Genomic DNA, 18,004 nt, shown 5'->3' with positions numbered 1-18,004 from the left:
ACGGAAGAGACCAGCCAAGTAGCCACGCTAAGATATTGCGGCCTGGTCACATAGCGAGCACGTAGGTTTGAAGTTCTCCACTTTTGTCGCATTTGTGCTTTGAAAAAGGACAGTTTTTCTTCCAAAAATTTCTGAAATGGCAATTCCAGTGGCACCTCAACCAGTCCAACAACCAAAATCGTGGGGTGAGTATCTAAAGAAACTTAAAAGCAACACATGCTCGGACGGATGTTCTACGCGTTGAACAAGCTACCAGAGATTTAAAATTTAACAGCGTTTATTACATTGCACAATGTAATAAACGCGGTTAAATTTTATATCTCTGCCATCTTTTCCATGTTTTGAATAGTCTATGTTTTTTACAGTGCTTTTAAAACACTTCGCCCCAATATGCGAACATTTTGGTGAATGTGTGTGTACTCACGTAATTTATGCAAATTAACTAAGCCGACAAAATTATTAATTCTTGCTGCTATTTCGTTTTGAAAAATTACATCAGTGTTTCACCAACACGGTGTCACCCTCAGCACCTGTCAAAACAGCTTTCATTATTATGTTTAACGTTAAAACATTTTCCTTCCCTTTGGTTTTATTCTTTTAATTTCTTTTTCACCATGTTTAAGGGAACGCGTCCAAATATCGGCATCGGGTCACACCGATGCCGATCAATTGGGCACCGATTTTTTCCGATTCCGTTGAAGGTCGGACCCGATTTTATCGGCACCGAATGAAACGGAATCGGCAACGGGTCTCAAGTCTTTATCGGGCCAATTAACAAAGGTCATCAAAAATATCTGGCAGCTCAAATAACCCGTCACAAAAGCAAAAGCGTGAATGTTGTTTTTTATAACCTTATCTTTCTTATAAATGTGTCTTGTTTGAACCGAAATTTAACGTCACAGTTTCGAACATTTGTTTGTATTTCCTATGACAGAGTATGACCAGAAAATATTAAATTTGTGTATCAAAATGGGCACGAGAAGAAACTGTAGGTCATTCAACAACGCTGAAGAGCATCTTTTGAGTGAAAGACGGCGCAATGTACATTGCAAGTGTACGATCTCAAAATGATAATTTTAAAATAGCTTGAGCCTGTGCTAACCGAAACCCAAAACGCACGATCATAGGAATCTTTGGAGGAATAAACAGTTTAGGACTGTAAACGAAAAAATAGAAGTCAGAACATCCACGACCAAAATGCAAATGTTGTTACCATGTTGTGTACTTTAACTGCTAAATTAATTGCCACAGGAGAGAAGAGGACATCGTCTGAGAATCAGGCTGCAACTGGTTTATTGGTTGCATATGAACTCAAAAAAGTGACTGATGGACGCGTTCAACTGGTTTTCTCTTTCTCGATTCTCTTTCCGCTATTAAATTGAGTTGAACTTACCGGATGTATGCACAGTTTGCTTTAGTTGAACACTGCGGTAAAAAAGGTTCTGATTTTTGTCAAAAAGTCAGCCACCTAGAGTCAAGTGCAAATTTTTGTGCTGAGAGTGGAAAGCAATTTCACGTGGCACCATGCTCAAGCTCACAGAACATACAGCAAAGTCGCTAAGCCATTCTCTCTTTGGTAGCTCCTGTATGAAACTTCGTTCTGTGTCTTCCGTGACTCGCGAGTGTGGGAATCTTTTAGTTGTTGTTGCTAATTCCCTGGAGACAATCTAAGGCCGCAATCTAATTGGTCAGTATTTTTTGCCTCAGATCGCATTACACCTTGCGTTTAGGATCGTTGAATGAAAGACGCAAATTTTCGTAAAAGTTTATCCCGTGGTTTTATATTATCCATGGTTTTGTTCTTGCTCCGCTAGCTAGGAAACCCGTTGAGGTCTACTTGTAACAAGTCTATGAATCCAGTTGCGTTTCGGAAAAGTGAGTTCCGGTTGTGTTTTTGGATTGCATTGTTAGAAAGTATCGAGTAAAGAACACACTACTCTCAGTAAGGTGTTCTGTTTGCTATATATCAACGAAGAACAGTGGTGTTTTGCTTCGTAATATTTAACTCCTTTTAATTTTCATAGAATAAATGTTATGGAGCAGCGTGGTGTTTGCGATCGACTGAAGGAAATACGTCTGCAAAACGCCGAAAATCACGTTTATAGGCAAGCATCAAATCAACAAACTCGAAACACAACATGCAGGAACATACAATATTACTATTTGTTATGGAGTAGGAAAAAGGTACAGTCAATTGAAATTATTTTGGAGTGAAACGACTCTTTCATTATTTGGTTCGTGGCACGCTTTATTTTACATATCAGATAAAATAATATGACGATGACACATATGAACATCGGAATGTCAACCGGCTCCGATTGAATCGGCAAAGTTTTTATCGTAATCGGAAACGGCAACTGGTGCCTATAGATCGGTACCGATTCCGATCAATCGGAAAATTAATGGGGTCCGTTTCCCATGATCGGGTTCCCTACCGATATTTGGACGCGTTGCCTAACGTTAAAACATTTTCCTTCCCTTTGGTTTTATTCTTTTAATTTCTTTTTCACCACAGAGACAATGCCTATTGTTTTTAGGCATCTTTGATCTCAGATTCATTCTTAATCTTTAATTAATCACTTAATATTGTAAGCTTAATTCAAGAAATGTGATTCTCTTTTTTTCAAGATTTTGACCTTATTTTAAATGTAGGAGTGTTCATAGTAAGGGAGTGCATCCAAATATCGGTCGGGAACCTGATCATTGGAAATGGACCCAATGAATTTTTCGATGGTTCGGAATCGGTACCAGTCTGTAGGCAGCAGTTGCCATTTCCGATAATGATAAAAACTTTTCTGATTCAATCGGAGCCAAATGACATTCCGATGTTTATATGTGTCATCATCATAATATTTTATCTGATATAAAATGAAATGTGTCATGAAACCAAATGATGAAAGAGTTGTTTCACTCCAAAGCAATTTCTATCGACTATAGCTTTTTTCCTACTCCATCTTGGAGTATCACCATCACACCTACTCCAACTTTGGTGGATTGTATGTTCCGGTATGTTGTGTTTCAAGTTTGTTGATAGATGCATGCCTACACATGCTTTTCGACATTTTGCAGAGGTATTTCCTTCAGCCGATCGCAAACCGCTTAGAAACTCTTTCGTGCTGCTCCATATAATTCATTCTATGAAAATTAAAAGGAGTTAAAATATTTTGACGTAAAAAACCACTGTTCTTCATTGATACATAGCAAACAAAACACCACAATGAGTAGTGTGTTCTTTTTTAATATTCAATACTTAGATCCAAAAACATAATGGGAACTCACTTTCTCGAAACACGACTGGATGCATAGACTTGCTACAAGTCGATAAAGTCCATGTCAAGCCATGGATAAAAAAATCTCAGAATAAACTTTTATGAGAATTTGCATGTTTCATTCAACGATCGTAAATGCAAGATGCAATGCGATCTGAGGAAAAAAATACCGACCAATAATTGGTTGGCATGGGCTTAGATTGTCTCCGGGAATTAGCAATAAAGAATTGAAAGATTCCCACACTTGTGAGTCACAGAAGAAGATTTGAGAAGGAGAAACCACTTTAGTTTCCTCAAAGACAAGTTGTAGTCTTAGGCCTAAAGCTCTGCTTACACACCTTGCATGGTCAATCCTTAAATTGAGTTGTAGCCTCGAGGGTCAGCTGGTTTGGGGAATAGTGTTTGCTAATCATCAATGTTATAAAGTTTGGGAAACATCTAATTTTCTCTACAATACTGTAGGACTTTTTACTGCTTTTTAATTAATTTTCAAAACCTCGCAATAAATCAATTTCATCCCAGCACATGCTAGAGGGGGTCTTATATGCAGGGGGAGCTTATAAATGGACGTGTTTTTTTGTTGTTGTTTACAGGTAGATGGGCCTATAAAAAGAGGCCTTATTAGGTTGGGGAAGGCTAAAAAGTGGCAGTTTACATTATTACATTTTGTCATCATTATTTTTAGAGCTAAGCTTGTATGAGCTTCATCGCACACCTCAAGAGGCTATCACTGATGGAACAGAGATTTCCATATCACCTCGCAGTCTCCACAGTGAACTTATGTGCCCAATTTGCTTAGACATGCTGAAGAACACAATGACAACCAAAGAGGTGGGTGTGCAAGTTTGTTCAAGTTTATGTTATGTGCACTCTTATATTAAAATAGATCAGTTTTCTGTTATGTTTTTTTGCTCTGGGACTGCACATGTACATACATGTTCATTGTATACGTTTTTTTGAATGTCATAGTGTTTACACAGATTCTGTCAGGAGTGCATAATAACAGCATTGAGGAGTGGGTACGTATATGAAGTCATGTCTTCCTAGACTAAGACAGTGTAGTTTCTTTCTTCCCTTCACTAACTGTCTGTCATCCCCTGTACATCAGGGGCGGATCCAGGATTTTTTTTAGGAGGGGGTGCACTCATCTCTTGCTCTACTTCAACACCAATAAACCACATAGTTGTTTTTTTTTTTTTGCAGAATACCAGTTGTATTAGAAAACCGCAGGTCATCTCAGGGGGGGGGGGGGGGGTGCGCACCCCCTGCACCCTCCCCCTAGATCTGCCTCTGTACATGTACATATACAAACATGTACATAACCTTTTCCTAGTTTTAGCTCAAAGTTGCATGCAATATATATATATAGAAGATGTAACAATGCAGCATAATACCAACAGCAGATTTTTAAAATACTGGTTTATTAATAGATAATTGAACCTCCAAATGTAACCACAACACAACAAGATTGTCCCAGTTAAAACTGTATAGTTAAAACCTCTCATAAACTGGTAACCATCTCTTGAAAGCAACCATGATCACTTATTAGGATACACTTTTATAGTAATTTCCCTGTTTTTATTCCCATGTATGTATGACAGGTGTATGCACTTCACCTACTCAGGGTATGCAGAGACCTTTTAGTGACAACAGTCTTGTAAATGCAATGCACGTTTAATAATGAGCTAAAAGCACACATCAGTATATTGAGTTCAGGGTAAATAAATCATGTTCATGTTACAGGTAAAGGGGGGAATTTCATGTATCCCATGATGCATCTCTTCATACTATATAAGAAGCTAGCGAGGAAGGTCTTTGCTTCAGTACGTCCTGTTGTAACATGCGTTGATAAAGGTCTCCGTGGATTAACAAGCAATTTCCACGTACTTGTCTTGAAATAAATACATATTCTAGGTGTGAGATTTCTCTTCGTTGCTTGTTGGTGATCGCGGTGCTCATATTGTCAGTTCAATAATAATTCATCAATGCAGTACATCAACTGTACGGTGACTGTAAGTGCTTTTACTTCAACAAGCTCAGCTTATGTAGTCGAAAATACCAAGACCGTTAAAATGCGAAGTGACGTCTATCGGAGATAAAATTCAAAGGAGGGTAATAGCTCCAACAAACAATAAAAATAACAAAGACATCTCTATATTTTTCGCAACAGAACACCAGCTAAGCATCTTTGTCAAACATAAACAGAAAAAGCATTATTAAGAAATGGCAAAATACTTATACAAAAACACCCACTTCTTCACTACAATGGATCCTAAAAGAATTATCAAAATGTCTTAAAAGGTTTTATATGCCGGTTGAGGTCCTATGGCTTGCTGTTCCATGACATTTGCCGGCCTGTATTATGACAAGTTCGCCACGCACAGCTGCAAGCGGAAGCCACTATGAGAAACCAATTTTACCTAAAATAATGAGACAAAAAAGCTTAAATAACTATAAACCATTGAATTTAATCATTCATCATACCCTCAAGAGATAATATTTGTGTTTTGATCAGGGAAAAAAGAGCTCGTGAATTCAAGAAAAAATGCCCCATCTTCGCAGGACTTAGCATAAAGAAATTGAAACTTTCGTCTTGTATCTTAGCAGAGAAAGAGCAGAAAATGTGATATTTCAAAATGATCAAACCCATAAAAAACGCGAGGTGGAAAGAGGTTGGAGCGTGGAACTAGTATCAAGCACCCCTTGTCCGCCAATTTAAATAATTTATTAGGGCAAAACTTCGCTATAATAGAGACAGTTTTCAATTCATTGAAAGTCATCTAAATAAATATTCACTTGCGAGTTAAAACAGCATGGCTTAACAGGGTTGTAAACGAGAGCAATAGTGCGTGAAATGACCATGGAAACATTTTACATTATTAATCAGATACCAAAGATTAACAGGGCTCATTGAAACTTACCATGGATGAATGCATCTTGAAATTCAGGTCGTTGAAAATCTCCCTCGAAACCCTCGAACACTCTTTCCACCACGGGGAGAAGACAGAAATTTGCTGCGAAGCGTCATCGGATATATGAAATTCCCCCCTTTGTTACAGATCAAATTTGATTTCAGGTTAAATTATTTAACCTAGGTTGATTCTCAATTTCCTTGGTCTCTTATTAGAGCTAGGAGACAAAGGAATTGAGAATCGACCTACAATAGGTTAAATCAAATGTACCCTGAAATCAAATTTGATCTGTAACGTACATTAACATACTAAATTGAACATGGCAGGGCTGTCAAAAAGTTTTTAAGAAGCAGACTGATGATGAATAGTAGGTGGCTTTGGAACTCGCGCCAAAGGCACAAGTTCTTGAGGGCTGAGGCATCTAGGAACATTTTTAAATTTTAGAGTCTCAGAAATGGCATTTCCAGGGGTATTTTAATTCCACCACGGATGCCATGTTGTTTTGTCAGACTGGGAACAGTCCCGCAGAAATGTCCCAGGCGTTCCAAGACATCGCACTGGTTTGAATTCACAGATTTAAAAAAAGGAATATGCATTCAATGCTATTCAAAACTGGGAAGTGAATGCTTTACAATTTTATTCAGTGCTGCTTATTTTTTGTTAGCAGCTATGGTAGAAGAAGATGAAAGTAGCCGGCTAAGGATGGCTAACTAGCCGGTGGTTTTGGCCGGCTACCAGCCCTTATTGACAGCCCTGCATGGACACACAACCTAAATCAACAGAAAGGACTAAAACATTATTAAAGTAACAAACGGATAGGCATATGGCAGCACAGCACTCAACATTGATTACTAGTTTCATCTCCTGCAGTGTATTGTTGTGTTTCTTGAGAATAAAACCATGTTGTTTGAAGAATTTATTAAAGGATATAAGAAGTAGAGTGGATTTTAAACATTTTTGAGGCTTTGTTGATTTGTAAATGAGATCTATATGTTTTTGTTACTTGCATTCACAGAAACAAGGAATGTCCAACATGTAGGAAAAAGCTGATTTCAAAGCGGTCCTTACGTCCTGATCCCAATTTTGATGCCCTCATAGCGAAAGTAAGATATTTCAATTTAACTTTTTTAAGAATATTTTGTGAACTGTACCATTACTAGTAACTGTTGCTGTATTGTTTAAATTATTGTCAAGCCATTGATTCCTTGAGTTATTTTAAACAATGCACACACTGTAAAAAAGTTGGATTAACAGTTAAGTGATTTGTGTACAAAATTATGTGCTTTCCGATCTCTCGATCCATTTCTTTTTGGTTTTTCCTTAGATGAAAAGAAATTTAAAAAAAACTATAATGATAGAATTAAGAATTATTGTAACTTACAATATTTTCCTCCCTTTCCTTTCCTTTCACTTTATTTTTCTTTTAACTGGGCCGCCTAGATTAGCAATTGCTAATTTGTGGGCCAGTCTATTGTAATTACTATTTTTATTAAATAAAGTTGAAGTTGAAGTTGCAATTTGATGTTATTTAAAGAATATGTACACTGTACCTGTTTTTATGTACGTGATGTAAAGGTTTCTTACTCCCATAACTTGATGATCATTTACAACATTTTTTTAGATTTACCCAGACAGAGATGAATATGAAGCACATCAGGTTAGGAAACTCTAGAAAATCTAAAATGCATGTAGATACTAACAACAGAAAAATAGTTTAAAAAGAAAAAGAAAGATAAATAACTGATCCAAAGTAAGCAATTTACCACCTTCTCACATAAAATGTGAATTGCCTTGTGGGCTATGCAATTTTAGTTAATGCACAATGCAATTCATACATGTAGTGCAGGACACAATTCTCATTGCCAGTGACAAGACTGTAAGTATCATGGATAAAATTCTTGCATGATTTCGGTAAAATCCACTGTAAAGCTTAGCAAATGCAAACAATTTTAACCACTGCAACCTGTAGACTGTTGAGAATCATTAATTTGTATTGTAAAGAATCAATATGGGGGTGTTAATGCATAACACTGCACTACCTTGAAAACTACCCTTTTGAAAAAACATTACAGGAAAATAGGAACATATCTAATGGCTAGTTCTTTAAGGAATTCCACTAGCTACCTTTAGCATGATACGCAACTATTTTTGCTGGAAAGAAAAGCAAAAATTAGAACACATAAAAATCTTCATGGATGTTCAGTTCTGCACCTACCGGTGCTGTCTCCAGCAAGTTGAAATCTTAATGACAGCTCCAGGGAAGATCCTACTCTAAGTGATTTTTTTTAATTTCCTGAACAACACAGCAACTTTCACCATTACCTGTCATCAGTTATGTTCATGCTCATTTGTACATTGTACAAATTAAGTTGAGGAATACCAGATTTCAGTTTTGTAATAAGGCTGTGCTCTAAGGAACATTGAAGAGAGCCCAGTGCTCTGAAACTGTAAAATTAATCTGGGGTGCCCAGCATATGATTTGTATGAAAAATCTGAGATTTTCTAGTCGCCCGAGGGCAAAAGTAAGGCGCCAGGGGCCACCAGGCTCTGCTAGAGCACAGCCCTGGTAATGTTTGAGCATTTTGTAACTAAAGTTTTGTGTGGTACCTACATGTACAAAATAATGTTCTTGAAACTAAAAATGTCTTAAAACTGAATTGGAACTCTTGACTTCATGTGAATGCTAATTTTACTCACCTGTTTACAGGAAAAGGTTTTACAGAGGTTAAACAAGCATCACAATCAACAGGCATTAACAAGTAGCATTGAAGAAGGGCTTAAACTTCAGGCAATTAACAGAGCTCAGAGGGTGGTAAGTTATGTTAACTTTGTAAATTATGACTCATACACTCTACAAGTAGCTGCAGTCACTTACACTGTAAGTTAAAAGTCTAGTGTATTACTTTTCTTTCTCAGAGAACACAACTGGAATCCCAAACCTCCTGGGGCTGAGAAACAAATCATTTTTTCATAGCATTTGAATTGGTGATAAAATAATTGTGTGCACTCCTAACTGCTCTTACAACTTTGGTCAGAGCAAAAATTAATTTTATTCTCTAATCATGTCAACTGTGAAACTAATACAGACCATGGATTTTTTTGGACCTCTTCACTCTACATGCACGTAACAGCAATAAACTGCTTAAAAGCTTTTTGCTGATTTGGCAGAGATGCATCTTATGTAATTCCCTTCAGCTGAGTCGTCTTAATGCCTTCCTTGTTGCTAATTATTTTATTTCAGAGGAAGAGGTCATCAGATGACCCAGGTAATGATGCAGGTGCAGGTATGGTAAATTTTTACATCCGGGTAAAAATTAGTTAACACAACTGATAGAACTGTGAAGCAAAACCTGCCCACCAATTAGAGCTTAAGGTTGCTCAACACAGTTTGATAGGTTGTGGATGGTTTTCTTTCATGAGGTTGGTGTTGTTTAAGACTTTTTGCAGGAATAAAGCTCAAATTTGGCACAGACAATAATATTATTATTTATAAGACACTGAATTTATCGGGTTAAATGTAAGATTTGATGGTTGTCATCGCAATGTAGTTGATTGACAGCAAGCATAAAATTTTGAATAAATCAGGTTGACCCAAATCCAGTCATTATATTTCCTAATGAATTTGCACACTAGAGAAATCGTGTGCAACAACCTTATTTTATTTTACTTCTTTTTTTTGTTTGAGAAGCCTAAAAATGTGTGAACCACATAGTTATTGTTTCTGAGACATAACAGTGGATACAAAATTTGACAAGGATATTGCTTTGGTTAGAATCTTTAATCTTTAATCACAGTTCGTAACCATACATAACTGATACAAATGAACTAATACTAACATATACAATCAAACAAAAATACAAAAATAGTTAACAGGATGGTAGTAGGGGGAAACTAAATTCCCATGCTAAGACATACCCTCCAAAAAAGAAAAAAAGAAAAAAAAATTAATTAATTAATACATAAACATAAATTATAAACCTAGATGCCTAGTAATAATGCATAAACTTAAATTAAAGACACTATGCCTAGTATTTTAAGGTAAATTATGAGCGAAGGTACTTAATCAGTGAAACTTTAAAAGACTCAAGGCTAGGAGATGTCATTACTTCAGAAGGCAAAGAGTTCCAATCATTAATATATGTATGAAAAAATGAATATTTAAAAGTTAATAATTTGTACGGGCAACTTTAGGCCTTATTTTATACTCAGGCCTTATTTTATTATGCTATCATCTAGTTCAAGTTATTCCAATAATATCAAAGTAATGATGGCAATTGATATCACAGTAACCAAATATAATCTTATACATTTGAAACTAGGCTAAGATATTTCCTTCTCAGATCTAAAGAGTCCCATTTTAACTCTAGAAGTCTTTCAGAATATTCTTTGTCGGGACCACATATTAGTCGAGGCGCTCTTCTCTGAATTGCTTCAAAAAGCTAGAAAAGGGTATTTTTATTTTTAAAGTGGTTATAGAGTTGCTGTAGTTTTTGTACAGATGTAGAAATAATACATCACAGCTGTGGTGTACATAATTGAGTGTAAAGAGTTTGTTGGAAGTATCAGCTTTGCTATTTACAGTGTTTCTGTCATGTTTTTTCTTGGTTTTAATTTTAATATGTTCATCGTATGTCGTTTTCACTTTTGTTACGCAAAAAACTGTTTTTCCTATTTAGCAGGAACAGGGGGACCAGGAACACCAGGTTCAACAGGGCAGCCATCTGCAGGAGAGGGAGGCAGCAATACTGTGCGAAAAAGACAGAAAACGTCCTCTGATCCTGAGTCTGATGCCAGTGAAAGTGAGTTTTTGAACAACATTAACCAGAAGGTTATAGGTTCAACTCCTTTTGGGAGTACAGTTGAAGCTCTGCTAGCAAACACTCTCAGGAGAGAGTTTAACAGAATTATTCAAAATGGCCACCCAGCTATCGCAGTTGAATTTGAAGGATGCTGGTACACAGAACATAAATTATCAGGTTAATAGGTGAAAATTATTTTGTCTATTTGCTATGGCAACCAAAACAGCCAGGGCATTTAGCTCTGAACAAATAATACTGAAAGTTTCCTTCCATTGTTGTAGTAAAAACATGCAGTTTTAAAGGTTTTCTTCACCATTATATTAACAGACACTTTGGACTCCACTGGAGAAGCAGCAGCAGAAACGTCAGAGCCTCAAAATGTGAGTACAGAAAGTGCTACTGCACATGCTGCACATAGCTTGCTGTAGCTATACTGAGTAGTAACGTTGATGCTTACCAATGCCTATTATAAAGTTTTGTCAAAGTTAATTTGACCAAATACATGTTGGGAAATGCATGAATGTTACTTATCTGGCAATGTTTTGTTTATGTTGTTGTTTATCTTAACCATAAAATACATTACTTTTATCAATAAAAAATAGTGAAACTGAGAGGTAGAGAAGCGTCAAATTATCATGGGTGAGCAATCAGATTGTTAGAACTAGACATTCCAAGTGACAGTCAATTTCTGACTGATTGACTTAATGAATGACTAACTCACAGGTTGACTGATTGATTGACTTACATTGCACTGACTGAGTATGCATCACTGACTGACTGGCTGACTGAATGAACAACTGACTGACAGTTTGACTAAAAAACTGACTGGCTAGCTGAATGACTCATTGCTTGTCTACTGACATTCTGACTGAATGGCTGGCTGACTGACTGACAAGCAAGTCGACTCTTGCCCATGTAATGGCTGACTAGCTGGCCGGCTAGCTGGCTGATTAACTGAATGACTGGCTGAGTGTCATTTGTTGCTGTAGTTTGACCATATAAAAAAAGACAAAAACTGTCTTCTTTGAATGGTAGAATTATGTTGTGTCATTGTTGAGATGATCTTGATTCAAATGTGGTCTTATCAAGCTCTTGTATGATGAGTGCTTTAATCACTGCTTTTATCAACAGGAAATCGAACTCGTGTTTAAACCACACCCTAAAGATCACGATCCAGAGACGGTGGCTCAACAAACTCGTTACATCAAGACAACAGCAAATGCTTCAGGTGTACTAGCTGTATACTTCACACTAAAATGCTTTTAACAGTGTTGGAAAATGACACAGTACTATAGGTTCAGTTTACTAACTTGATTTTTACCTTTACTTTATTTATTTATATATTGATTTATCTTACTTTATTTTTTTTTTGTAGTTGATCATCTGGCCAAATACTTGGCCATGAGACTTGCACTAGAGTCTCAAGAAGATACAGGTCCGTGAAATCTGTGGAACTCATTTATTTGCATGTTCAGATGTACATGTCTCCTAACACTGGGAATAGCCCGTTGTGTTGTTGAATAATGAATTGTACTATTTCCTGAAAACTGTCTGTCTAAACAGCTCAAGAAAAAAGATAAGGAATACAGTGAAAATAAGGTCAAAGAAGAAGCAGTTTCTTGTCGATTTAAATTTTCAGTTATCAAGTATGAGTTTGTGTGTGTTGCTGTTCAGATGTTTAGGTTGATAGTAGTAATGGAATTTTTTAAAGTTCTCGGAGGAGTACCCCTGCTGATTCGCTTTTCTCTTGGATTCTAGGTTTGCCATGTTGGTTGACCAAAAAATAAGGTTTTTTTCCTTTTTGGCAGAAGATGCATGAAAAAAAAATAGTTCCCGGAGTGGGGAAACGCCTCTTTTGTTCTTGTCAACGAACATGGCCGCCATAAAGTCAGCTGCAAATCAGCAATTCTATATTCCATTGATAGTTTTGAAGCTTTTTTTTTTCAAAATTTCTAGGCGCCAGTTCATCAGAGGATGGAGTGGAAGTGCCACAGTTTACAATATACATTGCTAGCACACCCGGGCAGTATACGGTAAGTATTAAAGGGACAGGTTCACGCATGTTTATTAATTAAATTACTTTCTTCCAATTTATTATTTATTCTATCGGTTAATAATCCCACTCAGATGTATCTCAGCGATCTCAGAGTGCATTTCAAAGTAGAAGTGTATTTCAGAGTAACCTGACGTAGGATGTAGGAGTACTAAAATCGCAGAAAAAAATTAGTGGATTATGCCAACACTACCAACGGTGAATTTATTGTTGACCCCAAGGTTTTATTCCGTGGTTGATTAATCTACAGCTATTTGCAAATATTTAAGTTGATAAAGTGCAAGTGACTGTCAGGGGACTGTGCAGATTGGTTCTTTGACAACATTATTACTTGATCATATTGCTTGCATAGACGATACAGCATGTCCCAGCAGAAAAACAGCATTTTGATAAATGAGCATGCGCTGAACCGTGAACCTGTCCCTTTAAAGCTATTCAAATCAAAATACATTGTTTATAGTAGAAATACACTTGGTATTCCACGTAACGAATTGAACTCAGAAGTGTCTAAAAACGATTACAAACTCTTACCCTTGCCATTTGGGTTATTTGCCTGGGATCAACCACTTGCTTGTCTTAAGCCTCGTGTTTGGTGAAACCAGGTTTAAAAATTGCCGATAAGTGGAAAGAAAATTTAAGGACTGTATTTTTCCAAGGGTTCAAGTAAATTTGGGCTTACTCGGCTTCTATTTGCGCCAAATTTGTTTTTGAAAAAAACTGATTGGGCAGCGTTTATGAAAGAAAAAAAATTTAACCTTGAAGCTTTGGTGTGACTGGGGATTTAGTTAATGACTTAGTTGGAAGATGGCTTGTCTAGACCCTTACCCTTTAGACAAGTGAGCTTTTTAAAAATGTTACTTGTCCGGCAGGAAAAGACTACCGAACTGGACTTGCCCCATATTTTTTAACTCTCACCGTCATAAATTGAATCCCCTGACCATTTTTTTCTTTTTCTTTCAGCCACTTCCTGGTTCAATGACGCTGGATTACGTCAACGAGAAGGTAATAACCTATTTGTAGAGGTGAATTTTTCCACAAATTATACAGAACTCTTCATGCATATCTAACACACTACAACACCTTTTTTTTTAGTACTGGAAAGTAAACAAGCCATTGGAGATGTATTATGCGCTCAGTAAACCACAGCAGAATTCTTGACAACTGCCCCATTTTCCAACTCTGTATAAATCTCTAAACACCAAAAGGATTTGTGAGCAAGAAAAGGCGCTCTTATTTAAACAGTAAAAAACGAAAAGAAACCTTGGCAATCATCGCTGTCCATATAGTCCGTGTCTTTTTGTAGGAGTAACACGGACTGCAAGAATAATGGAAAATCTCGGAGCTCGATGTAAGGGGGATATAAGTAATGATTTTAACTAATAAATGTGTTTAAAGCCTATCTATTTTGACCTCAGGTCTAAAGGTCGTGTAAAAAGGTATGAATCGTACGGCAGTTTTTCATGTTTCGACAAACAGAAAAAACAATTTATTGAAGAACAAACAAACCTTGGCCTTCGCGCTTGTTTTTTTTCCTCAAGATGTTAATTTAAAGATGAAAGCGATCCCTATATTATTATTTTTATTTTTGTGATATGTATCATTTTTTCGTTCCATGTAAGGGAATCCAAGACGGTCTTGGATTCTGGATTCCACGCCATAGATTCCAGATTCCGGGTCCTAGATTTCGGATTCTTTGTCAGTGGAACTTGGATTCAGGATTCCAATCGTTAGTGAAATTTCGGATTCCTTGAGCTGTTTTCCGGATTCTTAAGCCCAGGTTTGCAGCTTCCACAAGAAAAATATCCCGGATTCCGGATTCCGGATTCCCTTACATGGGGTGAATTCTTGGAGCGTTAAACGTTCATTCACGTGACTGTACTGTGAAACAACAAATCTATGTCAGTCCCACACATAAAAGCTCGGAGACCGCTTGTTCCCCTTTTTAATGAGCTCCCAGCATTTCTCATTCTTATTAGGAAGTCGTCTCTTCCATGACATGCTTTTGAAACAGCTTTGATGTTAATTTGTTACATGTTAAACTGTACCTTTCCACTGCAAGCTTTGACTGAAGTTGTAAATTACTTGCTATCAATAAGTGTATTCATTCTGGCTTTGATTGTTTCTTGTAATGAGGATATAGTAATAGCTTTGATGACAATAAAGCCGTTTACATTGTCGCTTCCGTGTGTTGATCATTTTAGGGGCTGTTTAATATGGAGGGAGGAAGGTCGTGAAGAAGGCTTAACAACTCTTCGTTGGGTTTACGTGCAGAAATTTCGGTCCGTGTGGTGCCCAAGTAGAAAAGGATTGACAAGGAATTATTAAAAAACAAAAATGCAATTTGTGCCCTTCTGCTCTGTTAAATAGCATTAATACATGTAACGTCTTTTCAGCACAATTATCATAATAATCAGCTCGTGCTAATGCCAAACGAAATGATCGGCTTTTATAGCCGTTATTAAGACCCGCCGCCGTTTTTGTCTGGTTTGTCCTCAGATCTTCCTACCGAAGACAGTTTGCATCGTTCTAGGGTCTTCGTAGTTGTACTAGGATCTTCCTATACCTCTCAGCTAGGAAATATAGAAGATCCGAGCGCTAGCTAGGGATAACTACAACCCTTTGCATGTAAATCGAATACATGTACAGAAAACATATGACGCAAGGATGATCCGCCTTCTAGGATCTTTCTGGTACTCGGGTCTTCTTCCCTCCATGTAAACAGCCCTTTAGTCTTGAAAAACCAAAGCGAGCTCCTCGGGTTTGCATGATGGAAATCCCGAGGACTGGGTTTGGCCTTTCATGTGGTTACCATGCAAATAACTTTGTGACGGGTCATGTATAGCTTTCAAGCACAGCCCTTTCAACGGACTGTACACACTTGCTGTCCGTACTAATGTTGTTGTGTTCACACCTTGAGTATCCGATATGTCACTGTACACCTAGTAACTCCATTTGGGCACAAAAGTGAGCACCGGGTACAAGGTCCCAACCTTCTACTTGGGCCACCGGCACCATGCCCGAATTCTACAGTGGGTGTGAAAAAAGGGTGTGTTCACATTAGTAAGCAGCGAATACCAATGTCGGGCACCACGTGTAAACTCCGCCCAAATATGCCTAAAACGCAACACTTTCGCAAACTATTGGTTCTTCTCAGTACATAGCCAGTAGAACGAATCAACTAAAAATGGAACAACATGTTTCGATAGATATAAGTCCAATTACTTTCCCATGTTATCTCTCGGTGAAAAAAAAATTGGGGGTGGAAATGAGAACTTTGAATATGGAACTAGACCAAGACCAGGGGAAGAAGTCCGCTTTTTTCCTGTCGTAAAAATTATATCCACTACGGAATCCGACACAGACTCGTATCCTTTAGGTAAAGAAACTTTTATCAAATAACCAGCGGTTAATTATGCCCGCCGTTAAGTAGACACGTTACGAATGGTACCAATCCATTCTAGTGTAAACTTGGACCAATGTCATCTCGGGACTAGAAAAATGCAAGTCTTTTTGGGCAACCAAAATCATGCAAGGCAATAATTGATGTATATGTCTTAAAACGTCCTTCATTCAGCTATGTTAAGGGGTGCGGCAGAGTAATGCGCGCTCGAGAAATTGGAGTCGAAAGCAACCAAAGGAGGCTTCATTTCAATTTTTAATTATACAAATAGTGTTGACGCATAGAATTTGCGTAGTTGGGCCCACTCTAAAACTAAGCAACAGCAACATGTTACAGTCACTAATTTGCCGAAATACCCTCCCATGCTTAGATGTTAATTATTATTCTAAGCATAGTGCACGGTAAAACGTTTTAATAAAAATCTAATATAGCAAAAAGCATTCCTCTATACGGATGTATCTGGGTTGCATTTGAATCTTTTTTTAATTTTAAGTTTTCATTTTTGGCTCTAGAAATTTATTTTCTGAAGGTGGACGTGACCTGGAGTGCACATCTTCAGGAATTCGGGTATTTTTTAAACTGCCATAATTTTTTACACGAACATTGGCCACCGTCCTCACGTACGTTTTTTAAACCTTTCTACAAGACGGTTTAATGCTCAGTCCGAACAAACCTGAGGAATAAGACATGCGGTTTCATATGGAAATAAACGGACAGTACCTTATATGCTTGAAAAAATAAAGGGCTTGAATAATGGACAAAAGCGTACGCGTTAGGCTAAAAAAAGGAACAAATATGTAAATCATTATAATTCACAGGTTTTTTCAATACAGTAGTTTCTCATTAATTTTTGCGAGTACCAAAACAATCTCGACCCAGCTCTTCTGCGCATGTAGAGGAGACGCGCGCATTCCCGGACCCGTTACAAGCACTGGAGTCGAGAATGGTATGTACCAAAATAGAATAATGTAAAGAATAATAAGTCAAATTTATTCACCCATGCGCAAATAACCCCAAAATGATCTTTGAAATTTCTTAACGGCATCGATTTTTCCAGCTAGTCTGCTGAATGATGATGGATCGCTTGTGCCGTTTAACGATGCTTGACGAAAGTTACTGCTGCTAAAACTGTTGCAAGGTAGGTATGGTATTAGAACTGTACCAGAAACCAGACAAACACAGCGAAGAAATTCAACTCGCGTTCGAATCAATATGGAAAATTTGAAAGTGTAAGTGCTACAGTTTTGCTCGACCTTGCTCAACATCAGGCATCATCTCTTGCCTTTCTCTTGCCTAAATTAAACGAATTGCCAAAGAGCTGCCAAGTGCACAACACCACCATTGACAGCATCAGTACATTTTGCCTGATTGTTTAACTACACGTCTTTTTGTAATATAGTCAAGGAGTTTAACTATTTTGCTAAGTTATTCACCGTTATTGGCCATATTGGTATTTAGCGTCTTAATTTGGACGCTCGAGCGCTCGGATGGACGCGGTCTGCGAACAGTTTGCAAATGTCATACACCGACGTCCGACCGCCACAACGACATATGTGTATGCACACCATTTA

The 18,004-nt window shown here is 37.4% G+C and overlaps 1 protein-coding gene across 3 annotated transcripts; it reads left to right on the top strand.

Moving 5' to 3' along the window:
* Positions 1-26: 26 nt before the first annotated feature.
* On the top strand, positions 27-15,210 carry LOC140929037 (E3 ubiquitin-protein ligase RING2-like). 3 transcript variants are annotated; one of them, XM_073378863.1, is made up of 14 exons: positions 27-185; positions 3,955-4,100; positions 4,239-4,288; positions 7,197-7,284; positions 7,803-7,838; positions 8,889-8,993; positions 9,423-9,447; positions 10,858-10,980; positions 11,308-11,360; positions 12,112-12,208; positions 12,356-12,415; positions 12,937-13,013; positions 13,994-14,035; positions 14,126-15,210. In XM_073378863.1, exons 1-14 carry the CDS (start codon positions 137-139, stop codon positions 14,189-14,191), a joined length of 1,017 nt encoding a protein of 338 aa, XP_073234964.1. In that variant the 5' UTR covers positions 27-136; the 3' UTR covers positions 14,192-15,210. The 3 variants fall into 3 exon arrangements, with proteins under 3 accessions (XP_073234964.1, XP_073234963.1, XP_073234962.1); XM_073378862.1 differs by having other exon boundaries at positions 9,423-9,459; XM_073378861.1 differs by having other exon boundaries at positions 9,423-9,465.
* Positions 15,211-18,004: the final 2,794 nt, after the last annotated feature.

The sequence above is a fragment of the Porites lutea genome, chromosome 2, assembly GCF_958299795.1.
Source record: "Porites lutea chromosome 2, jaPorLute2.1, whole genome shotgun sequence".
NCBI classification, from domain to species: Eukaryota; Metazoa; Cnidaria; class Anthozoa; order Scleractinia; family Poritidae; genus Porites; species Porites lutea.
The sequence above is the reverse complement of the archived record's forward strand: the minus strand, read 5'-3'. Positions and strand labels throughout refer to the sequence as shown.